We start from the raw sequence: 25,104 nt of genomic DNA, 5'->3' as shown, positions 1-25,104 counted from the left end.
TACTGGGGCGCTCACCAGCTTGTCCGCGCCAATTTGTGGTTTTTTTGGTGCAGGCGTTGTAACAGTTTAAATCCAGAACCCCTGCTCTCTGTATGACAGAACAGGTATTGGAACAAGCGCCGGTGTACGGGCGCGCAGCATAGACGGATGCGCCATAGGGTGCTAAACGGACTTCATAGTGCATGTGCCAACTACGTGCAGGGGGGGGGGGGGCGCTATAGCTCCCAGCACCAGCACTGATTGTAAGCTCTATGAATACATATCCTATATACCTACTTCTGCTTATTATATCTGTATAATATTTTCTGTTTTTGTGCAAAAGTATATGTTGCTGCTATGTATAATAATAATAATAATAATAATAATTATAATATAATAATAATAATAATAATAATAATAATAATAATAATAATAATAATACTACAATAATAATAATAATAATAATAATAATAATAATAATAATATGTCCTAACATGGAACTTTAAGTTTTACTGACCTAAGTATCAATATCCAAAGCTTAGAAATAGAATAATGTTGCATTAAATGATGGCATATGGAACCATCTTTATCCCTCTCCCGTGCATTGCACCAAGGTGCAATGTGTGGGTGACAGGAGATTCCGCAGTCACCCAGCAGCATGCAGGAGCTGTGTCCTTGGACAGATGCACAGTATGACCTTGGCTGTGTGCAGTCAGGAGAGCCCCGGGGATGAGACGGGGTGGAAGGCAGAATGCAGCCCCCAGCACAGGCAGCTGCAGACAGGAGCCAGTCACGTCTCCCTGAGATGCTGTAGATGGATGGGGGGGTTGCACGCCTACTAGTAGCGGCTTGTTGTCTCCTCAGTCATCTGGAACATCAGCCTGGAAGCACATCATTGTAAGCAGAGGGGAGGAGAGAGGGGCAGCCGGAGATCTGCATTCATTCCACCCCTCTAGTGGGGGGAGATCAGCCTCCTTCTACATGTTACCCACGTCCTGGGCTCTTGGAAACTTTACCCTGGAAACCGGCCGCTGGGGCGCAGAGCAGAGAGAGAGCCACTGAGGCTGCACAATGGGGTACCTTGTCCTCTGGATTGTAGAGCAAAGGGGGGCTGGGCAAGGGGGCTTGTCATGCTCTCACTGTGAATAACAAGGGCATCATCCCTGCAGTCCTGCAATAAATAAAACAGCTTCAAGAGACACCATAGCCCCCCCCTGGCTGTGCTTTTTGGGGTGCTCTGGTCATGGGGTACGCGGACCCCTCCTCCAGCAGAGACCTGCTGGGTAACAGAACTTTATTTTTTATATTCATCTGCGCCTTCGCCCTGGTGACCTTGCTGCAACAGATTCTGTATGGCAGAAACTACATAAAGAGGTAAGAGGTCCTAGCACGTTGCCCCTCACAGGCCATTAACCCTTTCCTTCACAACTAACCATCTTCCATAGGGTCCTCATCAAATTCATGTGGAATTCCGCAAGGTGACATATTAATAACCCCTTTCTAAGAGTAACCCCAAAAAACCTTGTAGTGATTCATTCAATATAATGGTGAATATTTATGTATGCTGGGTAAAGTATCTGTCTCTGTCTCATAAGAGGTTAAATGAAAAATACACATGTTAGGGAAGCCTGACTGTCACATGTATGCTGCTCATGGTATTCATGTATGTGTCCTGCAAACGTAACAGGTTGTTAACAATGTATCACGCATGATCATTAGGTAATTGTGAAGTGATTGTATTGGAAATGATGTAAATCAAGTTTCCAGATTAGCACCACTTCACTGGGAAAGGGGAAAGGGATTTGTGCAGTATAGAAATGATATGATGGATTTAAGGTTTTCAGTAGTAATAATCACTTGCAGATTATTGACTTTATTCTCACTCACAGCATAATGTGGTTTGTTTAGATATAATGAGATATATTACACACTTGCCTTCTCTAAGTGGGCCGGAGAGCTTGCCATCATAGACAGCGACCCAGCGTGAAGGCGGCTATCTGTGCCAGTATCTATTGACGTACATGTCAGGGTAACAGGGACTATAGAATGCTGCAAATAGTGAGGTCAGCTGCCTGTACCAGTATCTATAGAAACGTGTTATATTGTGGGTGTGAGCAGCACCAGCACATATAGAACTATGTATAGTGTGAGAGTGGGTGGCAGTGTCATTACCTATAGAACTGTGTACAGTGTGAGAGTGGGTGGCAGTGTCATTACCTATAGAAATGTGTGCAGTGTGAGATTGGGTGACAGTGCCATTACCTATAGAAATGTGTACTCTGTGAGAGTGGGTGGCAGTGTCATTACCTATAGAACTGTGTACACTGTGAGAGTGGGTGGCAGTGTCATTACCTATAGAACTGTGTACTCTGTGAGAGTGGGTGGCAGTGCCATTACCTATAGAAATGTGTACTGTGTGAGAGTGGGTGGCAGTGCCATTATCTATAGAACTGTGTACTCTGTGAGAGTGGGTGGCAGTGCCATTACCTATAGAAATGTGTACTGTGTGAGAGTGGGTGGCAGTACCATTACCTATAGAAATGTGTACTCTGTTAGAGCGGGTGGCAGTACCATTACCTATAGAACTGTGTATAGTGTGAGAGTGGGTGGCAGTGCCATTACCTATAGAAATGTGTACTCTGTGAGAGTGGGAGTCAGTACCATTACCTATAGCATTGTGTACTCTGTGAGAGTGGGTGGCAGTGCCATTACCTATAGAAATGTGTACTGTGTGAGAGTGGGTGGCAGTACCATTACCTATAGAACTGTGTACTCTGTGAGAGTGGGTGGCAGAACCATCACCTATATAAATGTGAACTCTGTGAGAGTGGGTGGCAGTGCCATTACCTATAGAACTGTGTACTCTGTGAGAGTGGGTGGCAGAACCATTACCTATAGAACGGTGTACTCTGTGTAAGTGGGTGGCAGTGCCATTACCTATAGAACTGTGTATACTGTGAGAGTGGGTGGCAGTGCCATTACCTATAGAAATGTGTACTCTGTGAGAGTCGGTGGCAGGGCCATTACCTATAGAACTGTGTACTCTGTGAGAGTGGGTGGCAGAACCATCACCTATAGAACTGTGTACTCTGTGTAAGTGGGTGGCAGTGCCATTACCTATAGAACTGTGTATACTGGGAGAGTGGGTGGCAGTGCCATTACCTAAAGAAATGGGTACTCTGTGAGAGTGGGTGGCAGTGCCATTACCTATAGAACTGTGTACTCTGTGAGAGTGGGTGGCAGAACCATCACCTATAAAACTGTGTACTCTGTGTAAGTGGGTGGCAGTACCATCACCTATAAAACTGTGTACTCTGTGAGAGTGGGTGGCAGTTCCAATTACCTATAGAACTGTGTACAGTGTGCGAGTAGGTGGCAATGCTATCATCCATAGAAATGTGTACTCTGTGAGAGTGGGTGGCAGTGCCATTACCTATAGAACAGTGTACAATGTGAGAGTGGGTGGCAGTGTCATTACCTATAGAACTGTGTACTCTGTGAGAGTGGTTGGCAGTGTCATTACCTATAGAACTGTGTATACTTTGAGAGTGGGTGGCAGTGCCATTACCTATAGAACAGTGTACAATGTGAGAGTGGGTGGCAGTGTCATTACCTATAGAACTGTGTACAGTTTGAGAGTGGGTGGCAGTGCCATTACCTATAGAACAGTGTACTCTGTGAGAGTGGTTGGCAGTGCCATTACCTATAGAACTGTGTATACTTTGAGAGTGGGTGGCAGTGCCATTACCTATAGAACAGTGTACAATGTGAGAGTGGGTGGCAGTGTCATTACCTATAGAACTGTGTACAGTTTGAGAGTGGGTGGCAATGCTATCATCTATAGAAATGTGTACTCTGTGAGAGTGGGTGGCAGTGCCATTACCTATAGAACTGTGTACTCTGTGAGAGTGGGTGGCAGTGCCATTACTTATAGAACAGTGTACTCTGTGAGAGTGGGTGGCAGTGCCATTACCTATAGAACTGTGTACACTGTGAGAGTGGGTGGCAGTGCCATTACCTATAGAACTGTGTATAGTGTGAGAGTGGGTGGTAGTGCCATTACCTATAGAACTGTGTACACTGTGAGAGTGGGTGGCAGTGCCATTACCTATAGAACTGTGTATAGTGTGAGAGTGGGTGGTAGTGCCATTACCTATAGAACTGTGTATACTGTGAGAGTGGGTGGAGTGCCATTACCTATAGAACTGTGTACAGTGTGAGAGTGGGTGGTAGTGTCATTACCTATAGAACTGTGTATATTGTGAGAGTGGGTGGCAGTGCCATTACCTATAGAACAGTGTACTCTGTGAGAGTGGGTGATAGTGCCATTACCTATAGAACTGTGTATACTGTGAGAGTGGGTGGCAGTGCCATTGCCTATAGAACAGTGTACAGTGTGAGAGTGGGTGGTAGTGCCATTACCTATAGAACTGTGTATACTGTGAGAGTGGGTGGCAGTGCCATTACCTATAGAAATGTGTACAGTGTGAGAGTGGGTGACAGTGCCATTACCTATAGAAATGTGTACTCTGTGAGAGTGGATGGCAGTGTCATTACCTATAGAACTGTGTACACTGTGAGAGTGGGTGGCAGTGTCATTACCTATAGAACTGTGTACTCTGTGAGAGTGGGTGGCAGTGCCATTACCTATAGAAATGTGTACTGTGTGAGAGTGGGTGGCAGTGCCATTACCTATAGAACTGTGTACTCTGTGAGAGTGGGTGACAGTGCCATTACCTATAGAAATGTGTACTGTGTGAGAGTGGGTGGCAGTACCATTACCTATAGAAATGTGTACTCTGTTAGAGCGGGTGGCAGTACCATTACCTATAGAACTGTGTATAGTGTGAGAGTGGGTGGCAGTGCCATTACCTATAGAAATGTGTACTGTGTGAGAGTGGATGGCAGTACCATTACCTATAGAACTATGTATAGTGTGAGAGTGGGTGGCAGTGCCATTACCTATAGAAATGTGTACTCTGTGAGAGTGGGAGTCAGTACCATTACCTATAGCATTGTGTACTCTGTGAGAGTGGGTGGCAGTGCCATTACCTATAGAAATGTGTACTGTGTGAGAGTGGGTGGCAGTACCATTACCTATAGAACTGTGTACTCTGTGAGAGTGGGTGGCAGAACCATCACCTATATAAATGTGAACTCTGTGAGAGTGGGTGGCAGTGCCATTACCTATAGAAATGTGTACTCTGTGAGAGTCGGTGGCAGGGCCATTACCTATAGAACTGTGTACTCTGTGAGAGTGGGTGGCAGAACCATCACATATAAAACTGTGTACTCTGTGTAAGTGGGTGGCAGTACCATTACCTATAGCATTGTGTACTCTGTGAGAGTGGGTGGCAGAACCATCACCTATAAAACTGTGTACTCTGTGAGAGTGGGTGGCAGTTCCAATTACCTATAGAACAGTGTACAATGTGAGAGTGGGTGGCAGTGTCATTACCTATAGAACCGTGTACAATGTGAGAGTGGGTGGCAGTGTCATTACCTATAGAACTGTGTACTCTGTGAGAGTGGGTGGCAGTGCCATTAACTATAGAACAGTGTACTCTGTGAGAGTGGGTGGCAGTGCCATTACCTATAGAACTGTGTATAGTGTGAGAGTGGGTGGCAGTGCCATTACCTATAGAACAGTGTACTCTGTGAGAGTGGGTGGCAGTGCCATTACCTATAGAACTGTGTATAGTGTGAGAGTGGGTGACAGTGCCATTACCTATAGAACTGTGTATAGTGTGAGAGTGGGTGGCAGTGCCATTACCTATAGAACAGTGTACTCTGTGAGAGTGGGTGGCAGTGCCATTACCTATAGAACTGTGTACAGTGTGAGAGTGGGTGGCAGTGTCATTACCTATAGAACTGTGTACAGTGTGAGAGTGGGTGGCAGTGTCATTACCTATAGAACAGTGTACAATGTGAGAGTGGGTGGCAGTGCCATTACCTATAGAACTGTGTACAGTGTGAGAGTGGGTGGCAGTGTCATTCCCTATAGAACTGTGTACAGTGTGAGAGTGGGTGGCAGTGTCATTAACTATAGAACAGTGTACTCTGTGAGAGTGGGTGGCAGTGCCATTACCTATAGAACTGTGTACAGTGTGAGAGTGGGTGGCAGTGCCATTACCTATAGAACTGTGTACAGTGTGAGAGTGGGTGGCAGTGCCATTACCTATAGAACTGTGTACAGAGTGGTGTGTGTCCCAGTGCCATTACCTATAGAACTGTGTACTCTGTGAGAGTGGGTGGCAGTGTCATCACCTATAGAACTGTGTATAGTGTGAGAGTGGGTGGCAGTGCCATTACCTATAGAACAGTGTACAGAGTGGTGTGTGTCCCAGTGCCATTACCTATAGAACTGTGTACTCTGTGAGAGTGGGTGGCAGTGTCATCACCTATAGAACTGTGTATAGTGTGAGAGTGGGTGGCAGTGCCATTACCTATAGAACTGTGTATAGTGTGAGAGTGGGTGGCAGTGCCATTACCTATAGAACTGTGTACAGAGTGGTGTGTGTCCCAGTGCCTGGGTATATTTAGATTTAAAGGAGGCAGTGAGATACAACTTTCAGCATTAATATGCGATACGATGCGGCATCAAGGGGATGGCGATGGCCTGAGTACTACGGCTATGACAGGCTGCGCTGGTGACACAATAACAGGGAATCCCGCAGCTTGTGAGCTGTGCCCTGATTGGTCAGAGCCTGAGAATGCCACATTGATTAATTAAGAGCTTCTAAATGAAGCCCTTCCAGGAGGATCCCACATATGTTTTAAAACTCATTTTATTTTTTATGGTTGGGTACCATCGACAGAGATGCTTCTTAATAAGCGTATTAGTGGTTGCTTGTCCCTCCGAGTGTGAACAACCCATTCCGTTCTTGTACCCTTGCACCTCTTTTCCCTTCCCCATTGATCCTCTCTAAGTGTAAGGAAAGTGGGCGATGTATCTACTAAAGGATGTGTGTGTATAGGGGAAGTGCGAAAATGTGTTTCTTCAGCAAAAATAGGACTTACACCCAACTCGACACGAGCAATGAACATTTCCCAGGCTTGGAAGCTGGGAGCAAACAGCGAGATGTCATAGGTGAGTCTCTATTAACATCAATAATTAGGGGAAAAGACCTATCGAGGGAGGGTGAGGGTCAGACGGTTACATGACTTCTAGAACTAGCTGGAGGTGAGTTAAGCTGCAGAACTGATGTAACGTGATGGTCCATCCAGGACTCTTCCCGGAGCCGGTCTCCTCTCAGGGAGGCGAAAGAATCTTAAGAGCTGAATTGTTTAAAAGTCCATCCTCCTATACATTTAGTGCCAAAACTTTAAATAAACATTTTCGTATTATTCCTACAATACTGCTCGATTTACCCTTATTTGTGACCTAATTAAATCATCAGAGTGAGTGGACGTCAGAAATTTCTCTTGCATGTGAGAGTTCTGTGTGTATGAAGCTTTTTATCTGTTCTTACCTCTGCCCCCGGGAGTTCCCAGAGGAGAGGCGAAGCGTGAGTACAGAGGACGGGGCGCAGCGAATCGCATCATTTTGACTCTGCCTCCATGACACAATGGGCAGCAAGTGGGCAGGATGCCCCCTAGTGGCCTGCTAGCCCTGTAGAGCCCTAGAGCCCTAAAACTGGGACTGTCCAACTAAAATCGGGACAGTTGGGAGGGAGGAACACCCGCTCCACTCCCTTTATCTCTTTTTAATTATCTTGGGCCTGCTTCATTAAGGATCTTAACTTAAGAAACTTCTTATTTAAGTCTCCTGGACAAAACCATGTCACAGTGCAAGGGGTGCAAATTAGTTTTCTGTTTTGCACACAAGTTAAATACTGACTGTGTTTTCATGTAGCACACAAATACTTGATAGCTTATCTGTACACTGAAATTTAAAGTTGATATTTGTGTGCTACATGAAAAAACAGTCAGTATATAACTTATGTGCAAAACAGAATACTAATTTGCACCCCTTGCATTGTAACATGGTTTTGTCCAGGAGACTTAAATAAGAAGTTTCTTAAGTTAAGATCCTTAATGAATCAGGACCATTGTTCTGTAAACTGAAATTTTGTTTCTGCAACGCAAGTGGAGACCCGCTGGTGTGTTACTACAAACATCTTCACATTGCCCAACTGCCCCCGCCCAGCCATGCCACCATCTTGATCCGTAAACGCTCCTCGTTAGAAATGTAGACGCACTCGTCCAAGCTGAGACACGCGACAGGTGTACAGAAGCATTTAGGCTGCAGAGCAGAGGTTTTATTGACAGATTTAACAGAGACGTTTCCCCTCTAAACATGGAGGTCTGCGGTTGGGACTATAATGCTATTTTCTACTTCCTCTTTAATGTTAAAAAGAATCATAACTGCAAATGCTACAATATATTTTCAGATTTGTTTGCATTTGAATTTAAACTAGAAACGACAAATTTGTTTTACTGCAGGTTATTGTCCTCAATCCTGCAGCTATTTAAAGGACCAAGCTGGCAAATATAAAATCATTATATATATATATATATATATATATATATATATATATATATATAAACGCACAGTATATATGTGTGTGTGTGTGTGTGTGTGTGTGTATGTGATTCGGGAGCTTTTTAGAATTGGATATTCCCTGGTAGTAATATCACTGCAGTCAGCCTTTCCTCAGATATAAGAAATAAGAATGGAAGGAACATCTAGAAATAGGAATGTTTTGCTTGTGAACGGATAACCAGGACACCTTGAGACACTGAGGCTCTGAGTCTTTTGCTCATTTGCAGTAACGCAGCTGCACTGAGTCTATTTCATGTCATCGTGGTGAGTCAGATCCTTCAGGATTCCGGCTTCTTGGAAAATAAAACAGTTAAAGATCCCCAGTGGGAAAACTTGAGACTGTACCAAGAAAATGTGTAAGCTGGAGTTACTGCTGTTTTATACGGTTTGAAAGGGATTAGTTTATGGTGACAGTGAATGTATCACAGCCCGAGAATCACTTGCTACAAAGTAACAATTGTCTGAGACAACAACTTGCTGGAACACGGTAGATCCTAGTACAAGATGGAACAGGGATTTTTAATGGAAATGATGATCTTTTAGTAGTTTAGTAGCAATTCTCCTGTTATCTTCCGCCACCCCCAGACCTTGGTAGCAGAAAAGTGGGGGTTGATGATGCGTTGTAAAGCTGGGTACACACTAATGCAATTATCGTGCAGATCACAAGATTCACGTCCGTTCGGTCAGATATTGCAACAGTATTTATGCTCCTATGATCATGTTTTATCGCACAAAAACACATTGGGCTAGATTTACTAAACTGCGGGTTTGAAAAAGTGGAGGTGTTGCCTATAGCAACCAATCAGATTCTAGCTATCATCTTGTAGAATGTAATAAATAAATGACAGCTAGAATCTGATTGGTCGCTATAGGCAACACCTCCACTTTTTCAAATCCGCAGTTTAGTAAATATACCCCATTGTATCTGTTGATTTTGTTTTATAAACTTCCTAAGACTCACAATCAACAATGGAACGATGTTGTGCAAATGTGGCAGTGTGTACGCACTCACCACCATCAGTGTAGGCAGATATCTGTACAGTGTACAGAGTCACCATCTTTTCAGCAGATGATTATGAGAAATGAAGAGCACAGATCTGAAGGTAAATCGTGTAGGTGTGTACACATGAATCACATGCTCATCGAAACTTTCATTTGTTGGTAAAATTGTTACAAATCTGAAGTCATTTTCAATAGTCTGTGCTCAGCTTAAATGAGGAGAACTCACCAAGTGGCACCAAATTGGACACTTGTCATAATTATCCATCAGATGTCACCTTAAGCTGGGTACACACTACACGGTTTTCGTCCAATAATCGGCTCAACCAGCTGACATACGACCGCTCGTTCAAAAGTCGAGTCAGTGTGTGTAGTGACACGATGGTCGAAAGTCTGCCCAAATGGATGATTGTCGCCTCATTCGGTTGGTCGTACCGTTCAATATTTTCGTTCCAATCTCGTTTCCGTTGTGTAGTGTGTGTAACCTTCTGACCGATCCACGACAATCCTCCGATACTTCCTCGACCTGGGGGAGGTGTGTATGTAAATTTGTGATGTCTGTACCAGTCCCACGTGGTGCGGTATCCGCACATCACAGACTTGTGTTTTGTATAGATGTGTATTGCACCTGTCTGGCTGCAGACCATTACACTTGTATAAATCACGTGTGTTATTACCCTTTGCATCTGTGTTGGCAATCTATTCATATTTACCCTTTATAAACTTTATAAACTATTAAAGTTATAAAGTCATATTAACCTTTATTAACTAATATTTGTAAAATACCCTGAATAAACCACACAGTGTTCATGCAACAGTTTTATTGCAGGTAAAAAATAAATAAATATAAAATTTGTATAGTATACAATATGACACGTGAAAAGAAAATAGTATTACACTTAAAGGGTGCTACTGGTTTGTGGCACAACAGTTGCAAACAGCAGTTGCTTGTTCTTGTACTACTGTAGCCATTGTAGGTTCACAAATAGGAATGAATGAAGAGACAGTGTTGCCTTCTCTTTTTATGCTGTTTTGGGTGTTAACTATAGCGAAAGCTCTGCCCCTTTATGTCTTTGGTAGATCGTTACATGCCCCGCAAATGTTGCTTCAGTTTGACGAAATTGTACGAAATTGCAATCATTGCTCACGACAACGTGGCTGTAAAAAGTCGCTAGAGGGACGTCCGCTCTTCCCTTTATCGTCCTAAACAAGGCTAGTGTGTATGCAGTCCAGGGACAGAGCGATCGGACCATCGATCGCATGTAAAATCGCTCGGCATAAAAAGTCGGTGGAAAATTCTGTAGTGTGTTCTCAGCTTTAGTTCCTGTTCGTGTTGAAGCTTTGAAACTGCAGCAGATTTGGGGATACTGGATCCCTATGTCAGTGCACCCACTCCATTCACACACATGTTAAACCAACACACATCAGCAACATGGCATGCACAACGCATCCGTCATCAAACCCTCATTTTAGACAGGAACGGAGTTGCTGCAAAACTTCGTGCAAATTGAATTTTACTGTGAACTGGGCCGTAGAGCAGAAACAGGGGCTTTCAGTGTTGATATTCTGGTAATACTTCTGCAGGTGAGAACCCTTAGAGAGAACCCTTATCTACCTGTTATGGAGAAATGGGGATAAATAAAATTTAAATGGAATATACAATGCAGAGTTCATCAGCCAAGCCCAGAAACAACCTTGTACATATCGATTTAAAACCATTTACTGTTTTAAGGGTCGTAGGTTAGTAACATTCGTTCTTTGATCTTTTGGAAAGTGAACTAATCAGCTGAAAGTGTGTAGTAAGGGGCCTGTTAAGTGTTCTTTATTAGAGAGCTGTAATTCTATTTATAGCAGATACTTTCATAGAACGACACTATAGATCCAGCGTCGCCATGTTGTTTTTACAATCTAATGTGGTTTCCTGTATATCCTACTTCAGGGATTAATGTATCCGGGCCTCTGAACTCAGCTCTTAAAGACGCTTTTAAAATTGCTATCCAGATTTATCAGTTACATTGTATCGATTATTTTGCTACAATCCATGTATCCCCTGGGGTTATTACATACAGGTGTGCACACGTAGCTCTCGTGTTACACATACAATGTATCTCAGTTGCCGGAATGCTGATCCCTTTGTTGTCTACATATAACCTTGATTTGACATTGTTGGGCTACACTTGTTATTTGGAAATCCTCGATCAAACTAAGGGAACTAAGGGATAGATTTATCAATGGGCGCTAAGCCCTGTAGCTGGCCAAAAAACACGGGTGTGGTTCACTGGCTTTTACTTACACAAAACTGACACCTTGGCACAATACTATACTGTGTAGCCAAATGGATAAAGGATCAGGACCACACATTGGACAGTGACCTCCAGCACGTTAAGGCCTTTTACCAGTGACAGGGCAGCGGCTACGAGTCCCAGAGGTGAGGAGGCTCCTACCCCCTCTGAACCCGCTGACATCTCCCCCTCTGGGAGAAGATTTGGTGCCCTGTGGAAAGCCTCAGAAGACCCCAGGGCAAAAGGGCCTCTGCCCAGCCTGGCGGTGAAGAGGGTCCTATGACCCTTGTTCCCTAAGGGACCTTTTGATGTGATTTATGTCGCTGAATATATTTTATTTTTTTTATTTTAAAAATAAAGAATAAAGTATTTTGTTTATGATTTGGTTCTGACATGAGGAGAATAGAAAGGTATTGCGGTGGTACGAGTAAGGCTAGGTACACACCGAAGAATTTTCCGACCGACGTGTTATGTCAAAAGATTGTACCTACGACTGAAGGTCCGATCAGTCTGATGATTCATCCATACACACTGACACGATTTACCTTCAGATCTGTGCTCTTCATCTGGTCCTCTAGTCTTCAGAGAATGACAGCACAATATTCATTCATTATTGTCACATTGTCACACTGATTAAAACCGCCTTGTTATAGCTATCCACATGTCCTAACGAATTTCGTTAGCATCTGTTATTCTGAAAATAAACATTCTGTCTTAGAACGAACAAATGAATTATTCCTTCTACAGCGCTCTCTACATTTATTCACCGGGACATTCATCGCTAGCATTGGCTGAAAAGAGCCCGACTCTGTAACCTCTAAGGGGATCGTGAGCATGAGTGTATACACACTGCATGATCAGTGATTGGTCGGAAAATATTATACAGTACGACCAACCAAATGACACGATGATCGGCACTTTGGGACGACTTTAGCTCATCGTGTCACTATACACACTCATACGATATCTGACCAAACGGTCGTATGTCAGCTGATTGGAGGTTTTTCGTGCAATCATCGGGTCAGTGTGTACCCAGCCTAACACTGTGATATTTGTTAAATAGTCTTCCCCATATAACAGCGCGGGAAATCCTTTCTATCACCTTTTGACTGCAGCACCTTGTACACGTCACTGGATGGAGCTGTTTGTAGGAGCAGAATCTGCCGCTTCCTTCCAATGCCGTTTTCATTTCATTACTTTATTTTATACAACAGTTTTATCCAGATTGTGCCCAGCTGAAGTTATCAGAATGATAAAAGGACATCCTCTCATTAGCCAGAGAGACGAGCTGCTTCCTGGCGTGAATACATCCCGGCTGCTGTGTATAATGTTGCTGGATGTGTGGGAAGGTGCTAATTATGTTTAACATTTGTCTTGCTGAGAAACATTGACTGACGCCCACAAAATCTAGATGCTTAAATGTTACCTCCTATTTATTAAGTACAATAACTTGGGCTGACTTAAGTCATTCACGTTACAAGTGTTTTATTTGTTCTTGGCTGTCATGTTCTTGTGCCATGTTACTGCGAGGGTTAAACAACATTTATAAAAGACTGACCCTGGAAATGATGTCTTCAGACACTGGGCGCTTATCATGTTGCGGCATCTGGCAACTTTCACATACGTTTACTGAGCCTGATCTCTATGGAGAAAACACTGTTACATACCTCATAATTCCACATCCCTTCATGAGGGTCTGTCCACAAGAGGTCTGATTCATTATGTATTAAACTTATTTTATCGTTTACCAATAAACAATGTCTGTGCGATTTGTGTGGTTCCAAAGCACAAAGCGATTTATTAGCAAAAGCAAAAGAATAACAATTAAATAATAAGTACAGGCAATACATAGATACATACACTGCGCTACACCCTGCTGGATCCGGCTATACAGTCATTCAGTCCTGAAGTCTGTGGTCAAAGTGACTGCATGCTGGTCCCAGAGCCCCTGCTTTTATACACTCAGTGATACAGTGAAAACAGTACAGATGATTTGGCATGTTTCCATAGGTTCAGGCTTCAGGAAGGTCCAGTGTAATGCAGGCCATTGGCCAGTTCAAACAATGCCATCCAAGGGTGGGAGTCAGCTCTCCAGAAGATGCATGCTAATCTTCCTGCCAAGAACTAGTTCAAACTGGTCTATTTACATTACACACACAATACTATTCTGATCATTTATTCCCTATAATCCATTTCTAGCATACGCAAGGTGAGATCCTTTCGGCGATTGAACCGGACGTCTGTGGATAAATAGGGGATGAGAATGATACCAGACATGATATGTTTCCTGTGACCTGAACCTTCGATCTCACTAACGTGTACATATAAACTTATGATATTTAACTATAAACTCAACAACATCTGTTCATAAATGGCAGTGAATGTGTAAGTGTGAGTGTATGCGTGCGTTATTTATTGTGCGATTGCACCATGACATGTGGCGTACTGATCGCAATCGCATGGTAAAACAATATTAATCAATATACTTTCTTTCATCCAATTATTCGACTTTGACATATGGAACGTGAATGCAGATTTGTACCTTATTTTGTGTAAAATCGCCCTGTGCATGCCCAGAACTGGTCTAGATGACAGTGAATGCAGCAACGTCCAATTCATCTCCGAGCACAATTTCAGGGGTAGAACAGGGCAGAGAGGGGCGTGTGCACATAGTAAATGTACAGTAAGGACATGCCAAGCTTGAGTGCACGCAGCAATGTCCGATTGAAGCTTTGGGCTTCTCAAAGGTGCGTGTTTTTCTGCCATTCCACATGCACCAGCTACAGATCTCGTGTAAGTGCTGATTACTAGTGATGACGGCTGTGTAGGCAGCTAGAACCTGTATTATTGGGCAGTACATGGATTTTAAGGCCACAATGGTAGCATAGGCAAACCGAGGGGGGGGGGGGGGTTCCTAGTGTCTGGAAACCCCCCTCCAAGCCTGGGGCACTGTATAATTGAGGTGGCTGGACCCTGGACCTGCTTCACCTAACTCTGCTTGAAAAGGGAGAGAAGGGTGCACCTAACAGTAGTGCATGCAGCATTGCCCATGTATATTATGGGGATAGGAAGAGTTGAAGAGCAGCCAAGCACTGTCTAAAATTATAGCTTTGCCCCCATGCATGCTGGTCACGCCCACTGGCGGTGTGGTGTAGAAACCCCCCTCTACAAATCCTGTGTTTGCCCCTGGGTAGCATCTGCAAGTGGTAAAATTTAGCATCTTCCGATAGCAAGAACCAGGCAGATCGGAGCTGTGTGTTTCTCATATAATGATTCCTACCTATGCATGCACGTGGAAATACCAGATTTCTTTTTGCAGTATGTGATTATTTAATAGGTGGATTTTGTGGGCTCATTCCTTGCTTATTGGAGAGAATTTCATCGGGAACATTTGTATTGCAGAGAATTTGCAGAAGTCGAGCTGGTGTCTGTCGGCGAGTCGCTCTGAGGTCCCCTCTGTGTGACATTGCAGAGGAGCTGTGATACTGTAATGCATCACTTATTCCTGAGGACAGACGTGTAGGATCAGGATTACAGCTGTTGTGTCTTAGTGATACAATGTTATACAAAGTATCCAGTTGCCACAGTCACAATGTCATCAGGCAAACATCAACATGGTAAAAGAATCATTACCTATCATTAGTGACAAACGCTGCAGTTTCACCTCTGTTATATATCGGACTGCGAGATCCCAGAAACGTTCAGATATAGGGGCTGACTTATCAACGCCCCTCCCTGTGCATGTGAATACTACATTTTGGGAGTATATTTTGTTTAATTTTATTAGTCCCTTGCTGATACCAGAGGTCCAAAAGTATATTACACATAAACCCACATTAGTGTCTTTAAATCATCAGGGATCTCTGGAACATTTGTAATCCTCTACTGCTTCTACGGTTACGTACTGAATGGTGTTTTACCACACTAGCCTATATCACCGCTGATGTGAAGACCCGTCTGGCAATTAGTATCCATTGCATCACCCCAGGAGAAGTCAGCCGTGCTAACTAACAACGCAGCTTGCCATTTTCAAAGAATATTACAATTATTAATAAACCCTAAACAGTTTTGGTAAGGGTCTGTAAAAAACCAAATACCCCCTGGAAGCCCCGGAGCCTGAGATGGCAGAGTGCGGGAACTACATACTCTACCAGTATACTCATAGTCTATATGGTGGCAGCTTATTTGTAGGCTGAACAAAATATATATAAAATTTCCAGCCTATTAATTCATGAGGAACTAGTTCCAGCCCTGAGACATGAGCACAGGGCGAATACTTACTCATCAACAGTTTTTTTAATATAGCGCCTACCTATTATGCAGCGCTGTATAGAGAATATTTAATCACACGCATCAGTCCCTGCCCCATTGAGTTTACAATCAAAATTCCCTGTCACGTGGACACATATACACACACAGGTTAAATTAGTGTGAAAGAAAACCGGACCTCCATGAGGAATCCGGAGCAAATACAAGGAGAGCATATAGATTCCACCCATATAGGGCTCTGGTCAGAATCAAAACCATGACCCCAGCACATAAAGCTTCTTCATCAGCTCCCAGGTGTCTCTTAAGCTCAAAATTTTAAAGATATTTTAAGCATAATGTATGACGATGCAAAAGAGCAAACACTCTGCACAAATGCTCGTTTGTGATGTCACACTCCTAATTTTAGGCAAATTCACCCAGTTTTAAGGGTAAAATCATTGGGACATGATAGCAGCATCTGATATTTTAATGGGACCAATGTAATAAAAACATTAAGGCCTCTGATAAACTCCTGATTTTCACAGCATCTAGTGGTTGTCTCCTATTGATAAATACATCTCTACATTTCATACGCATTTTGTACCCTCTAGTTGCACTTCAATGAAGAAACGCATTTCTAGGCACTTATTGCTAAAAAACACAAAAGTTTAGCAGAATATGAATGATAATGTAAGAGTCTATAAATAGACCTGGGATTACGATGGTCAATTCATCCTGCTCTGCAGCAGGATCATAGTAATGTTGGGGACACTTGGGACCAATCTCCATTGGGGAATTGTGCAATATTTTGCGGCCAAAACAATTTAGAACATTTTGTTAATTTCTACTTAACCCTGCACTATTACCTAGGGAATATTTTTCCTAAGGTGGCCCTTCTCCTAGCCGGATTTTCCCAGAGCTCACAAGTTTCTCTTCCAGCCCCAGCCGAAACACCAGAAATTCTGGCCTGTGATTGGTCCTCCAGCTCACGCCAGCGCTCTGCCGTAAAGTTGGATATCAAAATTAATTTGCTGATTCTGCATTACATGCACCCTCCAATCCCCTCCATCCTCTGATCTTGTCTTTAACCCATCTTTGGTTCTTTCTCCCTGTTTTCTATCTTCTCTCACCTACTCTCTAACTCTCTCCCGCCAGCATTCTCTCCTCTTCCCCCTCTCTCTGTTTCTCTCTCCCTCCAGCATTCTCTCCTCTTCCCCCTCTCTGGTTCTCTCTCCCTCCAGCATTGTTTCCTCTCCTCCCCCTTTCTGGTTCTCTCTCCCTCCAGCATTCTTTCCTCGTCCACCTCTCTGGTTCTCTCTCCCTCCAGCATTCTCTCCTCTTCCCCCTCTCTGGTTCTCTCTCCCTCCAGCATTGTTTCCTCTCCTCCCCCTCTCTGGTTCTCTCTCCCTCCAGCATTCTCTCCTCTTCCCCCTCTCTGGTTCTCTCTCCCTCCAGCATTCTGTCTTCTTCCCCCTCTCTGGTTCTCTCTCCCTCCAGCATTCTCTCCTCTTCCCCCTCTCTGGTTCTCTCTCCCTCCAGCATTCTGTCTTCTTCCCCCTCTCTGGTTCTCTCTCCCTCCAGCATTCTCTCCTCTTCCCCCTCTCTGGTTCTCTCTCCCTCCAGCATTCTGTCTTCTTCCCCCTCTCTGGTTCTCTCTCCCTCCAGCATTCTCTCCTCTTCCCCCTCTCTGGTTCTCTCTCCCTCCAGCATTCTCTCTTCTTCCCCCTCTCTGGTTCTCTCTCCCTCCAGCATTCTCTCCTCTTCCACCTCTCTGGTTCTCTCTCCCTCCAGCATTCTCTCTTCTTCCCCCTCTCTTCTTCCCTCTCCCTCCTGTTTGGTTTCCCCATGTGCTGCAGACATAATGATAGCACAATTCTTAAAGGGTAAGTTGCAGTTCTGTATTATTGTGGGCCCTCCATATTAGCATAATATCGGTGGTTCTTTGGATCAATAGGGCCACTCGAGCAGTTAAGCGTGGGGCTTACAGCAGTCCACCTTACACAAAAACCAGTCTCCGCTCGGGTACATATGTCCCCCCGTCTCTCAGTTCAGTCCACGGTTTTTTATGTGTCCAATACCTTAATGTAATCAACAGTTTAAATTAAAAAAATGAAATAAAAAATGGAAAATAATAAAGCTTTTGATGCGTGATGCAGACCCTCAGCAGTGCCCACCCCCCAGACTCCCAAAAATTTTAGCTGGAGTCACCTGGATTGGCCCAAATAATATTTTTAAAATGCTAATGGTTTGTTCCCTGAGCGCCGGTTCCTAAATCCAGCACATAGGAGGTTTTTCATATCCTTCCAAAACAGCTTTAAGTTCATTTAGCTGCCTAAAACAAGTCATTTATCAGACGTCTTTTTTTTTAAACGTGATTTATATTCTCTTTGTTGTACGAATCCAGCTCTAAGCACGTTTTCCTGTAGATTGTCCCGCAGATAAATAACCTCTCTTACTTTTCATTAAAAAAAAAAATTGTAATTGCATTAACGAGGGAGTCTGCAGTCATGTGCCTTGTGCCTGTGTTAATTGAGGACAAAGATCTCTCTCACCTGCTCCCACACGCTGCCTGGGTTCCTGAACACTGGGGGTGGTTTTATTAAGTGTAATTTCTTCTATTCATGAAAAAAATATATATTTAGCAATCTTTTGTGCTGCACGTCACTATGGGGTCAGCTAGTCAGTGGGACAACGGAGGATCCAGTCCGGTGCAGAAGTGTATGAACAAAAGCAAAACAACGCGTTCATATTCTTATCTCCTTCCAGCATGCGATGACCCCTCAGTCATCTATCTGCCCTCTGGATAATTTGGTTAAATTTGTATGGTTCAGTCTGAGCAGCTTAAATGAAGCGTTTCCAGCTACACAGCCTGTTTTCCCTGCGCTGCATCCGAAATGGGCACAGTAGTAGAGTGCTGGCAACCATATAATGTGCTGTGAGTGTAAGGGGGAATATTCCCCCCACGTAGGTTATTCCTTATTGACAGACATTATTTGCCAATCAGTGGCAGAGATACCATTTACTTCCTCCATCCCTTCTTCACCGGCCCTTCTATTTCAGTACAGTGTACACAGTGTCCCACTGTAGGGGAACAGCATCGTCTGACCTACCCCTTCACTCACCCCCTGGTTAATTATAGAACAAAGTCTACTTATCAAGTATGGCGTTGGTACCGCCACTATCCCTGTCCTCTTATCACCAACTCAGGATGGCGCTATCAGAACAAAAAACATTTAAAAACATTTTAATCCCAGAATAAAGCATTTTTTCAACCTATTATTATATTATAATATTTTAGTTATTAGTACCCACAAATGGTCAGCAGCGTTGTACATACAGTACTACACGTTTACAATATTACACAATTGCCCAAACAGCTAAGAATGATGCATAATAAGATAATACGTCATCATACAAGGGACAAACAGCCACACATTGAATACATAGTTTTGCAGCACACTACTGACTAGGCAATGAATCATACAGATAAGACATATGGGAATAGCAGGCATAACAATGGGTACAGAGAATGATAAATGCCAGGATGCAATTAAAGGATCAAATCGCACGGCATAGAGAAAGAATTCAGCATAAGACATAGCAGGGACAAGAGAGGAAGATGGAGAGTGGGCAGACATGAGACACATGGCAGAGGACCCTCCCCATCAGAGCTTTTATTCTAAAGGGAGGGGGGTAATGAGAGACAATAATAGAAAATGAGACGGAGGTCTGGTAGGAGGGTGCAGGGTACCTAGCTGGTACAGAGTTACGGGAAGGCCAAGCTGGTCTTTCAGCCCTAGCTGTTTCCTGACTGCCCCATACATCCAGCGAAAAGAAGATTTTCTTGTATTGCTCACCTTGCAGAGTGTCACATATTATAACCATATCAGGGGCAAACGCATTATTTGTAGAGGGGTGTTTCCACACCACGCCGCCAGTGGGCGTGACCAGCATGCATGGGGTCAGGGCTATAATTTTAGAGAGTGCTTGGCTGTTCTCCAACTCTCCCTATCCCCATAATATACATGGGCAAGGCTGCGTGCACTACTGTTAGGTGCACGCAGCTCTCTCTTGTCAAGCAGAGCCATGTGAAGCGGGGGCAGGGTTTAGCCACCTCAATTATACAGTGCCCCAGGCTTGGAGGGGGGTTTCCAGGCACTAGTAACCCCCCCCCCCCCTCCTCGGTTTGCCTATGCATAGTATAACCAGTTCAGTAAGCATTTGAGCATGGCGGAGGCTGCAGTGATCCATGCAAGGACTAGAGTAACGCTCAGCTGCCTCAGTGATATTTTTCGCTGTAATAAATGCTGGCGCTAAGCCCATTCATACTCACTGCCGCAGTGTTCGACATTTTTATAAATAGGAGTAATCAGGAGGGAGCACCCTGCATCCACACTTACATCAATACTCTCTATTTCACCTCGCTCCTCCCGTCCCGGATAAGAGGCGGGAAACAGGAATGTCCAACAACTTGCGCGGTTGTCAGTTATCTTTCGTAGTAACCAATAGGAAGCAGCCGGTACTATTAACACTTCTCAGACCCCTTAGAAATGCCCAAGATTTATCAATAACCAAACAAACAAACAGATAAATCCAGGGTTTAGCGGATGGATGGCTGTCCTGATATATATATATATATATATATATATATATATATATATATATATATATATAAGTTAACCCGTGCATGATACTCATGCATTCTAGTCAAATCAAGCTACTTAAGGTCTTAAAAAGGTTCTTGTCATGCATTTGGACCTAGCCCAGGCCTCCTCAGGGGAAGAGCGTTACTTCCCGACGCAAGCGCCCTTTTTAATGTGTGTTCATGAGGTAAAATTACCTCACGAAAATGAGTTTGACCCCTCAACTTGTAAATTTAGCCTTTACTACCCCTCCCACGGGGGGAAGGGGGGATGATGGAAGTTAACTGACTTGACTATTCTAATTTTTTTGTCAAATAATGTCAGTATACCAAATTTCAGGTCAATTGGATGAGCCCTTTCTGAGAAAATAGTTTTTTCCACACACACACACACACACTAACGCACGCCTCTACACATGTGTGTTCATGAGGTAAAATTATCTCACGAAAATGAATTTGAGCCCTACCAAATTTCAGCCCTTTTTGAATTTTTTTTCCCACACACACTAAGAATTTAGTAGGTCGGTGTATAACTCTGCCCAGCAGGTGGCACTGCAACTTGTTTTTTTTCCCACACACACACAGACAGACAGACGCCACTAAGCATTTATATATTTTATATATATATATATATATATATATATATATATATATATATATATATATATATATATATATACCATGCTGCATACACCAAACCATTGAGAAGGGCGCCACACTATTCGCAAAAAATCATATTGCACATTTTATGTTGTTTTCAACTCATTCTTGTGGAATAAAAATAAAAAGCAGCAATAATTAACTGATCATAAAATGAGGAGAAGTATTAAGAGCAGAAAAGAAGAAACGCATCATTTGTGTATATAAAACAATGTGCTTACATTGTAGCAGAAGGATAAAGTGAGCTGTACACTTAGTGATCTCGGAGTCGGCGGAACGTTGGAAATGTTCTGAGCTTCTCTCACAGTAAATTACCAGGTTGTTCTCTGTTGTCTTCATGTGAATTACAGACCGGATCTGAGCATGTAATTAGACTCTATCTAGATGTAGATGGATTTTATGAGTTCTAGGGACAGAGCCCAATATCTGGAAACAATTTAAAAAATCATATAATATGTCAGTCACTTGTCTGTCTTGTTCAGTTTCAAGAAGCGTCACACAAAGCTTTACTTTCCTATACATTATTCATTATTAAGGGCCAATTGTACTTAGTGTTAGACCTTTCGGAATGGGGATTTGACCTCATTGACAAAATGATCCCCCAGTCCCTGACTGAGTAACAGGGATTAGCAGTGTAAGTGGATTAGTCGTCCTTTAAAATGTAATCATCCCCTACTCACACATTTTGTGGACTAAGAATGTAACCCATCAATTCACTACCTACTAGAAACCTCACTGAGTCATGAGACACTTTGTACCTCACGCCTCCGTCATGTCACTAATTGATAGGCAAAATATTGGTCCCAATGGCAACAATGCAACTGTTGTTTACTATTGGAGCAGGGACTCAGAACATGCCATCACATGATCAGCTGACATCCTATCCTGCGGCGCCCTTTCAATCAGACCCTGACGTACCCAAATCCCCTTGGCCAATCACCATGAATATTGCAAAGCGGCCGGGAGTTATCCTCCATATTAACAGATATGTTTTGTACACAGGCTATTATTTGATAAAGACAATCAATTATTGCATTTCCACTGTAATTGGCTCACAGGGGGCGTTGTTCTCTTGAAGTTTTTAGGCCATATGTTTATACCTAACTACCATCCGTGTTAATGAATGGCAAGATGAAGCTATATAAACTTCTCTTATGTCCAAATGTTTTACCGAACATGTGTAGAAGAATTAAAGAAAAATTTAATCCAATAGAAAAGTGGGTACAGTTTGGTTTACAAAAAAAACCTCAGGAAAAAAAATTATTTATAAGAAGCTCTTAAGGGAGCAAATCATCAAAAATGTTTTATTTTTGGAATCTGTTCACACCCCAACTAGCAGAACTGTAGGGTGCCATAATTGAGACCTCTCTATTTGGGTCCTATATGCTTCTGCGGTTCCCATGATGCTCCGGGGCTCGGGATGATGAAGGGTATTAATCATCTGTGTAATAACCCGTAATAATGGAGCTATTTACATCCATTGACGCTGCTGCGAGCCCCAGAGCATGATGGGAACGCAGTTGTCAGAGGGGTGATAACCGTCTCTTCATATGGGAGGAATGAATGCAAATATTTTGCTATGTTTTGTCAATTAAAAAGCACTGGGGCAGGAGAATAGAGGAACGCAATGTAAACTTCCTCCTTTTCTTAGCAGAGGACTGCAGTTTAGCTGGCAGAATGGAGAGGAGTTGGGAAATTGGACGGGGATCTTTAATTTCACGGATGACGGAGCAGTGAAGACTGGGAGTGACGCAGTCAGCAGGTACAGACTCACACGGAATGACAATGGATGGTAGAGTACAATAGACCATACGCTGCAATCTATTACAGGCCGTCTGCTGCTCATTCCCGAGACTCATTTAGAGATAGGAGCAAAGCAAAAAATAGAATATATTTGCTCCTCGACAAACCATGTTGCAATGCAAAGGAAAGGGAGGGGGGGGGCAAATGCATTTATTTAAAATTTTTGGCATGCAGGGAAACTGCTGGCTTCGTCTGCATGTAGCGCACAAATGCTGGACAGCTTTATTTTTACACTGCGATTTAGAGTTGAGCTAGGACACTCCCCCCCTCTCAACTCCAAATTGGTCCACGCATTTTAAATTCGATCCACACTGCAGTGCAACGTGGTTTTTCCAGGTACACCTAACTCAGAATGAGGCTCTTTGTATACTGGGCTAAGGCAGCGTGTAGATAACTAAGTATTACTAAGCTACAACTCCCAGAATCCTCTTCCAGACAGCGGCATTGAACACTGGGAGTTGTAGCTTAACAACTATGGAAAAGCTAAAGGTTGTCTGCACCCAGTCTACACAACAAATGGTCACACACAGAGTTAGAAAACTAATGAGTGACTTAAAAGCAATATTACATTATTCTTTTATAAAGGATTTATTACTGTATTTGCAACACTTCAGTACATGAAAACATTTTCCAATGCAAATTACTGGTTCTTAAATAGAATTTATTCTGTCTATGGCAGTGGTTCCCAAACTTTTGCAGTTTGTGACACCCTTAGAGTCTCCATAATTTTTTCAAGGCACCCCTCCAAAACAATTACTGAGCAGTCCTGTTTTAGAAGTAGTTGGGTCAAAAAATGTAATAAGTATTTAGGTCAGGACAGAAATACTTATTTAGTTGTATGCAAAAATGCCCCTCTGCATCCAGACACTCTGTCCCCTCTGCATCCAGACACTCTGCCCCCTCTGCATCCAGTCACTCTGCCCCCTCTCACGATGCCCTCTCTCATGCTGCCCCCTCTGCCCTCTCTCACGCTGCCCCCTCTGCCCTCTCACACTGCCCCTTCTCACGCGGCCCCCTTTGCCCCCTCTCACGCTGCCCCCTTTGCCCTCTCTCACGCTGTCCCCCTCTTCTGCCCTCTGTCACGCTGTCCCCCTCCTCTGGCCTCTGTCATGCTGTACCCCTCCTCTGCCCTCTCTCACACTGTCCCCTCCTCTGCCCTCTCTCACGCTCCCTCTCACTCTGCCCGCTCTGCCGCGGACAGCCAGAGAAAAAACAAACAAAACATAAACTTACCAATCCGCTCGGTGCCGGGACCCAGCATCCTCCTCTCTCACGCAGCTTGTCACTGAATATCGACATTCAAGCTGCGTGAGAGAGGAGGATGCTGGGTCCCGACGCCGCGCGGAATGGTAACTTTATGTTTTGTTTGTTTTTCTCTGGCTTGCCCGCGGCACCCTTGTGACAGCGCCGCGGCACCCCTGGGAGCCACGGCGCACACTATGGGAACCGCTGGTCTATGGGGTTTATCTGTTAACTTCGCAGCTATCCCTCTGCCGTGACTGACCAACCCTGGCAGCATTCTGCATAGCCGGATCGTCCATAAGACAGTCTAGGTCCTCACTGTGGACTGGATCCTTTAATTTATTCTATTTCTAAAACAGAAGATAATTTTTAAAGAGACAGCCAGTAGGTGTCACTGTTGCTGATGCCGTAAATGGCCGAGCTCTTAGGCGTTGTCTAAACTTTGTTATAGGCAGCAATGGCAACACTGACCTCTACAGGTTAGGAGTAGGAACTGCCCAGCAAATGAGGAACAGCGTTAAAACAATAAACAATTATAGTGAAAACAATGTTTAGTTTTCTAATGGAATCAGCAGCGAAGTTAATTTTAACCAAACATTGATTTGTTTATATAACCGTGAAATTAATTTGATTCGCTCAGTCTGATTTAGAGTTTATGTATATATGCAAAAAATGTGTCCATACATTTAGGCATGACTGGAGAT

At 43.6% G+C, this 25,104-nt stretch overlaps 1 protein-coding gene across 3 annotated transcripts in view; it reads left to right on the top strand.

Annotated features, from left to right (window-relative positions):
• The first annotated feature begins 670 nt into the window (after positions 1–670).
• ST8SIA5 (ST8 alpha-N-acetyl-neuraminide alpha-2,8-sialyltransferase 5) overlaps positions 671–25,104 on the top strand; it is a 66,443-nt gene continuing 42,009 nt past the window's right edge. The window contains exons 1-2 of one of the 3 annotated variants that reach the window (XM_075186082.1): positions 671–1,353; positions 23,010–23,117. In XM_075186082.1, the coding sequence (XP_075042183.1) occupies positions 1,223–1,353; positions 23,010–23,117 (239 nt within the window). In that variant the 5' untranslated portion in view covers positions 671–1,222. Of the gene's footprint in view, positions 1,354–23,006; positions 23,118–25,104 lie in introns of all 3 variants that reach the window. The other 2 variants (XM_075186079.1, XM_075186088.1) reach the window with 2 other exon arrangements.

Source organism: Mixophyes fleayi, chromosome 1, assembly GCF_038048845.1.
Source record: "Mixophyes fleayi isolate aMixFle1 chromosome 1, aMixFle1.hap1, whole genome shotgun sequence".
NCBI lineage: Eukaryota > Metazoa > Chordata > Amphibia > Anura > Limnodynastidae > Mixophyes > Mixophyes fleayi.
Note: the sequence above shows the minus strand (reverse complement) of the source record. Positions and strands in the feature narration are given on the sequence as shown.